This window comes from Pistacia vera, unplaced genomic scaffold, assembly GCF_008641045.1.
Source record: "Pistacia vera cultivar Batoury unplaced genomic scaffold, PisVer_v2 Contig132, whole genome shotgun sequence".
Classification (NCBI taxonomy): domain Eukaryota; kingdom Viridiplantae; phylum Streptophyta; class Magnoliopsida; order Sapindales; family Anacardiaceae; genus Pistacia; species Pistacia vera.
This window is the reverse complement of record NW_022195380.1, coordinates 63,065-71,180: the sequence shown is the minus strand read 5'-3', so window position 1 is coordinate 71,180 and position 8,116 is coordinate 63,065. Positions and strand designations below refer to the sequence as shown.

Genomic DNA, 8,116 nt, shown 5'->3' with positions numbered 1-8,116 from the left:
AAGTGACAGACACCACGGCTAAAACCGTCAAAGGTACGTGGCGTTGTTATACCAGAATTCGCCAATTACTGCCAGGCAGTTTTTAAGGCAGTTATGGTGTTCCAGCCTAAATACCCTTAGACAGACCTAGACCTTTCCCTTGACTCGTGTTTGTGACCCAGACCAATCAATACGACCTGATTCAAGACTAATTTCGAAAACCCTAAGGCCCATAAGCCTTTAATCGAAAACCCCAAATCTGACAAACCTAATTTTAGAATTTGTACAAACTTCGTCGATTCCTTGTGCCTGTAACTCAATCTCACGAATTTAACCCCAAGACTTAGCAAGATCTGAAGTCCTAACGATCTAGGATCTTGAAATCGAAAAAACCCCAAATCTGACAACCCTAATTTAGAATTTGTACGAAGACCAAACGATTTCTAACCCTAAATCCCTTAGAGAACTTTCTAGCTGAGTACCACTGTTATAACCTAAGCCTAATAAGCAAATTCGCAACACAAACCAGATTAAAGCAAGAGAATCACACAATAACACAAGGCCCAATTTACCGTGGTTCGTCTATCCAATCTTGGATCGACTACGTCCCGTTGAGCCCGAAATATGGAAGCCCACAGTAATAAAGAGATGTGTCAAAGATTCCAAGAAGAACACGATTACAAATCTGCTTTAAACAGACTAACACCCACTACGGCCTAACCACTCAAGAACCTCTCAATAATCTGCAAGAACAGAGGACAAATACCAGCCTCTAGAAGGAAACGCAACCCTCTCTCACTCAACACAGATTAACCCAGAAAGATTCAACAACAAACCTAGCCCGAGTGTTTTTCTCTCTTTTGCAAACCCTAATACCCTGATTAACAAAAATACGCGTTCTCATCTTTGTATCACTGTTGCTCCTTTTATATATGGTTGCATCAGCAATTCTCAGCCCTTGGATCTGTCTTGATCTGATGGCTGAAACTTGGTAATGGTTTTAGACAAAACGACTTCGTTTTGACTTGAATATACTTAAGTAAAACGGCTCCGTTTTTGGCTTCACAATATTTACAAGTAAAAAAAACAATAGGTAAATAACTTCAACAAAATGGCAACATCTCAATTAAAAAAAAAAAGCCATCATTCATTGATAATTACATTCAGAACAAAGTGTTTCATTTTAACAATAAACCTAAATCTGAAAACAAGTCATGGTATGCAGATAACAAAAAGAACAGCTCTTTAGCAGTTGTCTATACCCTATACTAAAGAGGATTAAGAATAATGTTAAGGAAGCAAATAATGAATTGACATGAGCACTAGACTGTTTAAAACAGTAATGAATTTGAAGCTTGTGATAAGTATGACCTATAACTTGAAGAAGGCATTGAATCAATATGGAACAGTACACCTCTGTTGTGAGGTTGTTGAAGATGTTGTAGTCATTGTTGGTACAACATGCTCTCTACAAAATAAAAAAATGGATTTGTTTTGATAATATTGAATCACGATTGTTATGTTTATAACAGAAGTTATTTTTACCCAAACTTTCTGTTCTCCTCTTTTAGAAACATCTAGCCTTTTCTTGTCATTATTGCATGTAATTAGCTGGTTGAAGAGGTCTGATCAAAACATTTCCAATTTTTTTTAGGCTTAGGGTGACGAAAATGCATTGTGATTTTGCAATCTTGATTGTTATTGCGTTTAAATTGACAAAGTAAATGGAATACAAATATCAGCTCAATAAATTTTCATAATCTGACGGTTACTCAATTGTTAAAAAAAATTGGGACTGATTAGTGATTCAATTATTGTTAAAAGTTGGGGGTATTAATTTTATTATTAAAATAGGGGTACATATGTATTTCACTCACATATAATAATAATAAATTTCACTCAAATAATCAATAGTATTTTTGTCTTCACAATGAAAATATATGTTTTTAACAAAAAGAAAAAATGTTAACATAATTTCTGCTCCGGATAGTCATTTGTAAAATGGGCGAGTATAACTTTGTCTATGGGCCATGTTTTGGGTGGGAACACGTCGGTAACTCAGACCTACTTGAAAATTTAGATGGACTTGCGATAAAATAAGATAAAGCGAGTATGAAAGACCGAGGAAAGCTCCATTGATAACGATTACAAGCATACGCGGAGCCGCATTATGAAAAGAGGCCCCTTAGATTCACAAAAAATATGTTTATGAAACATCCGAGCAATGCCCGTACAGAATTGTGATTCGAGGAAGAGATTTATACAAGATTCTTTTGTAACATTATGAACTCTACCAAATATCACGACGACTGGTCAATGTTCATTTCCCCTGAGATGAAACCTACTACACTTGTTCTAACTTCGTTCGTAATATTTCTTTTGTCTGATGTGATTCAATATATTAAATAATCATAATTACTAATCTTTTGTCTCCATCATTCCTCTTCATCACTGTTACTTCGCAGTTTTCACTATCCTTCTTCTTCCCTACCTACCACTCTTCTATCGAAAGCAAGTTTTCTTCCATTCAACCCAGGAGACAAACAACCTGCTGTGAAATTTCCAAGAAACTGCATACTTGAAAGTTTGATATATTTCATTTTTGTCCTTAATGGATTGGTAGATAACACTTAAGGGGCGTTGGTCGAGAGTTATGTGAGATTATTAGGGTTAAGTCATCTTATATTATTTAATTATCATGTTTAATTGTCAAGTAATATAAGATACCGATAATTTTCAAATACCAATAGTTTTTACTATTGGTAATATTTAAGATAATCTGATTATCTTTATTTTCTTAGATATTCTAAAATTATCAGAGTTGTCTTTTTTTTGTTACAATTTTATCAATTATTAATAAAATTTTAGGACAACAATGCTCTTACTTTTAAATTTATTTACATGAATATGACTTTTACTATTTCACCCAAATTAATTAACTTTTAGAAAAAATTACATTTGAATTCAAAACAAATTGCAAGCCACCCAAGCTACCACCCCCACCCACTTGCCTCCGGCAACCACCACTGCAGCTAGCTGCCGCGGTCACCGAAACGGGACACGAAAGGCCGAAAATGGCTATTGTGCGTCGATATGGCCATTTCTAGTTAGATATCTGGCCGAAAATGGCTATACGGCGCATGGAGGCCATTTTCTACCTTCCGTGTGATTGCCGCCAACTGACAATGATTGGATTGATAGGGATGTTTTATTGATTTTTCAAACTTTTATTATAGGATTATTTTTGCTAAGTTTTTAAATACAGAGAGGTTATAATAATCAATATTAAAAAATAATATAATAATAATATTTAATTAAAAAACAATTAAATAATTTAAATAACATACTCACAAATTTATTCCTTCAAACCAAACATATTAACATACTCACATACTTCCTTCGCAATATTTCTTTTGTCTGATGTGATTCAATATATTAAATAACCATAACCACTAATCTTTTGTCTCCGTCATCCCTCTTCATCACTTTTACGCCGCAGTTTTCGCTGTCCTTCTTCTTCTCTACCTGCTACTCTTCTATCTAAAGCAAGTTTTCTTCCATTCAACCCTACTTTTGCTAGGAAGGAGACAAACAACCTGCTTTGAAATTTCTAAGAAACTGCATACTTCAAAGTTTGATATATTTCATTTTTGTCCTTAATGGATTGGTAGATAACACTTATTAGGTGTTTTTATTTATGAAGTTGTTTTGTATTTTTTTTTAACTATATTGAAAAAGTATTGATATATAGGGAATCTAAATGTGTTTAGCATACTAATTAATATTAGAAAATGTAAATTTAAAAACACATTCATTGTACTTGTCTAAACAGAAATTTTTAAAAATTACAAGAACATAATTTAAAATCATATCTAACAACAAAACATAGTCAAATGTAGCTTAGTTTGATCTAAATGGAGAGATAGAATTGAACATGGTGTAAATCAATGAAAAAAAATTAGGCTGAGATGGTTTAAGTTTTATATAAGTTTTTATTTTTTGAGAGATTTATGCTTTTGTTTAGGAGAAATTGAAGAGTTTATTAAAATTATAATCATTTCAGACCTTAAATCTCAAAGAAGGATGAAAATAAATATCCCACTAATTTGCTAAGTTATAATATAAAGCTTCTTGGGACTGCGTGTCCTCGTACGCGGTCGCCGCTGCGCTTCACCTTGTACACCTACGTGTTTCAAATCGATCTCTTTACCTTTTTAAGTAAAGGGAACAAGGCCTTCCTTAGAGCTAGAGGACATACTCGACGGGGTCATCCTCCTCTTCGACTCCTGCCAAGTTGTTGTTACCATCTTGTCTAAGTGCTGAGACAGGCTCGTCGCCTCTTGCATCTTGCTGTTCTGTGTAAGCAAGCACAAAGACGAAGGCGTTAATGGAACTCTCATCTATTGTGGTCGACGGTGAACAGACAGGAACCAGGAGGCGATCGCCCATGAATGAAGCAAGTTCAAGCCGTGGGGACAGGAGCAAAGAGAAACTTGAGATCTATTCAGAAACACCAACCGAACCGCAAGAAAAGGATGATGAATTCCGAAATTCAGTTTCGCCAAATTTACTCCATCGTATGCAGAGTCGTCTGCGTAGAAGTAAAGAAGAAAGAAGAAATTTAAGCCAATCCGTCCCCGTCACGTGGCTTTCTGCGAGTGTCGTGGGTATCAGTGTCAAGAGTGTGGAACCTGAGATTGTATCAATCGGTCCTTTACATCGCGACCAAACAAAACTGCTTCAGTTCGAAGAGTTCAAATGGTTCTTTCTTGATAAATATCTTCGCCGGCAACCGGCGGTCGACGAGTACCTGCGGCATCTTCTTCTAAAAATGGAGATTTTGGAAGCTCAAACTAGAGATTTTTACCGCGAAAAAGGCTTCGTTTTGTCCATGTCGAACGAAGACTTCATTCAGATGATGTTGCTTGATGGCTGCTTTCTCATTGAGCTCCTGTGCTACCACAACCGAGACGAAATTTACGAGGCCATAGATGATCCCATTCTTGCTCAGCCAAATTTGATTTCTGTTCTCGCCAGGGTTGTTCTTAAAATTGAGAACCAACTTCCTTTGTTGGTTCTCCAGTCGTTGTTTGACAAATCAGGTCCATCTAAAGAAAGATTTATGAAGCTTGCCGTAGAATTCTTGAATCTTTCCTGGACAGGACCGACACTGACCTTCTTACCTGAATTTCTGAGATGCAGTCATTTGCTGGAGATATTTTACTTTAGTCTAGTTCAACAGGTCTCAGGCAACAATGGCGATGAATGTGATAAAACATATGCATCTACACATTCCATGCTATGCGTAACGGAACTAAAGCTATCGGGAATCAAGTTCAAGCAAAGAAGAGCTGAAAGCTTTCTGGATATAGAATTCAAGAACCGGGCCCTCCTAATTCCATCCATCACACTGAACGACATGATGAGCACTGCGCTGATAAATTGTGTGGCCTTGGAACAGTCTCGAGATTACCACATCAACTACATCTCACACTATGTCTCTTTCTTATCTTGTCTCATTTCCCAACCAAGAGACGTCTCATCCCTTTCTTCGGATGGAATCATCTCAAAGTTTTCACACAATGACAAACACGTTGCAGATTTCTTCAATAAGCTGGGAAAAAATATGGTGTATATCAGAAAAAGTTATCTCTCTAATCAGATTCAGAATGTGGAGGCCTATTACAATAGCTACTGGGCAAGTTTGAAGCGCAACTATTTCAATACTCCATGGTCAGCCATCAAACTCTTCGCCGCCTCTTTCCTCTTGGTGCTCGCCACGATTCAAACTGTCATGTCTGTCTTGAGCTACAACCGCGGCTTAAAATAATGTGGGTATCTATTACAAACAATAATATTATACTTATAAATAAAATAAATTTTACAAAAATTTTCATACAAAATGAGGTGGTAAAGAATGAATATAGAGTAAAATAAAAAGTCAAACTCATTAGATTCACTCTTCTATTCATTTTTTACCACATCATTTTGTATGAAAATCTTTGTAAAATTTCATTATAAATGTAGTATTACTCTTATTACTAATTTACTATTAGTACGATTTATAGCGTATAGGTGCTTTGGGCACGCCCTATTTGATTGTATTGAATTGAATTTGAAATTGATAATATGAATCCAATTGAATAAGATAGTATTATTTATAAAATTATACTGTGTTTGGTATTATATCGAAAAAAAAATTATTATTAAAAAAATCAATTTTTTTATTTAACTTGAAAAAATTAATTAAATAATAGCTATTAATTTTAATTCAATTATAAATTTTATTTATATTATTTTTTAATTAAATTACTAATAAAATCATTATTATATATTTATAGTATATAATATTAATTAAAATAAATTAGTTAACTATATTAATGCATCAAAATATATATAAAGTTGCAAAACTGGACTAGAAAAAGTTAATCCAAACTTCAAACAATTCAAAACTGCTCCACACATGGCATTAAAATTTAAAAAACACTGTAACGTTACCGTAGCACCAATTTGCTCAATGCAATTCAGTGTAATCCAGTCTGGCAAACAGACAATATGTGCTTGTTTAATTTAAGGACATATCTTTTCAATTTTTCATCTTTATTCTTTAATTTTTTAATGTGATTTAAATCGTGGAGTAACATAATATTAAATGAACCTGAATTATCATAATACTAGCAAATAAAGTTGGAGGAAAGAAATTTTTTAATCACTCTTCACTTACTTTTTTTTCTTTTGGATCACATCATCTTTATTACCTCTCTATAGTCACAGGGATTAAACTAATTTATTACTGGGGGATTATAACTTAATAAAGGCACAACTAAAAAGAGGAAGTTTATATAGAAATTAAATAGAAACTATACAAAAACTAAGGGGCATACCTTCAGAAGAGGTCTAAAGAAGACCAAAATAGATATACTCGTCATTTTTTACAAAAGGATGTGAACAAACAGCCAAAGGGAAGCAATCAAGCTCCAAACCAAGGAGAGAGATGGGCACAGGCGCCCTAATGGAGCTCGCAGGCTCAAACCAAATAGAAAAAAAGACATTATTGTACTCTATGATGTGTTTGGCACACTTTTGAAGTAAAAAAAGGTTGTTTGCTTTGCTTGCCTTTTTGGAGATTAGTTTCTATATATATCTCTTATAGGGATTGCATCAAAATTATAAGTTCTAGCCATTTATTGTGTTCTCCATACCTGAGCAATCATAAAAATTCACTTTTTCTAAAAAAAAATCTACAATATTATATGATAAACATATTTAACATTATTAAGTAATGACAAACACAATTTTATATGTTTTAATAAATGCACATAAAATGATAGTGAATGGTGCATAAATACTAAAGTACTGTCACTTGTATATATAATTTAGAATTGTATCTTATTTCTTTAATGTTATTAATTTCAACTTATGAACAAATCAACTTATAAATACAAAATTAAGGAGTTTATAATTTTACTTTACTACTGTATTTACTTTATAATTTATAGGGGACTTTTTTAGTTATTTTTCAAAGAATAGGGATATATTGCTTAGTAGAATTAGAATAACTAAAGAGGCTTTATTATTATCCATTTTAGGGTTGTTCACATCGTGCCCGAAAGAGTTGTTCCTTCATCGTCAAGCAAGCAGCCAACCTTCAAGTGAGTAATCCTTCTCCTTCCTGTCCTTTCAACGCCATTAAAACTTGCTTTGCTTGTGAATATCGTTAGTTGTATCGAGAATATGATTTATTTGTGTTTGGATTAAACATGTGAAAGCTTTATGTTTATGGACGGCTTGCTTTACGAATTGTAATGAAAGTATATTTGGCTCGGGATCATTGAATGTTTTGGATTTTATGAAAGCTGAGTTGTTTATGGTTTTTACTGATATGGTGATAAGCATGCAACTGACCATCGACATTCTTAGATTTGTTTTGTTTTGTTTTGTTATTTGTTCTAAATAGTTGTTTTTTAAGGTTATTATAATGGCCTTTGTTATGCAAATTAAAGAACTCTACTCAACACCAAGCACACACACAATCAAACAAGAACAGAAAGAACATGGTGATTTACTGTGGTTAACTTATCCTTATAGGATAAGCTACATCCACGTTGAGCTTCGGAAAGAGAGGAGCTCACTGCAC

General features: G+C 33.8%; 1 protein-coding gene across 1 annotated transcript; it reads left to right on the top strand.

Annotated features, from left to right (window-relative positions):
- The first annotated feature begins 4,366 nt into the window (after nucleotides 1-4,366).
- Nucleotides 4,367-5,809, top strand: LOC116122171 (UPF0481 protein At3g47200-like). The gene has a single exon (XM_031408077.1). The coding sequence runs from the start codon at nucleotides 4,367-4,369 to the stop codon at nucleotides 5,807-5,809; it is 1,443 nt and encodes a 480-aa protein (XP_031263937.1).
- Nucleotides 5,810-8,116: the final 2,307 nt, after the last annotated feature.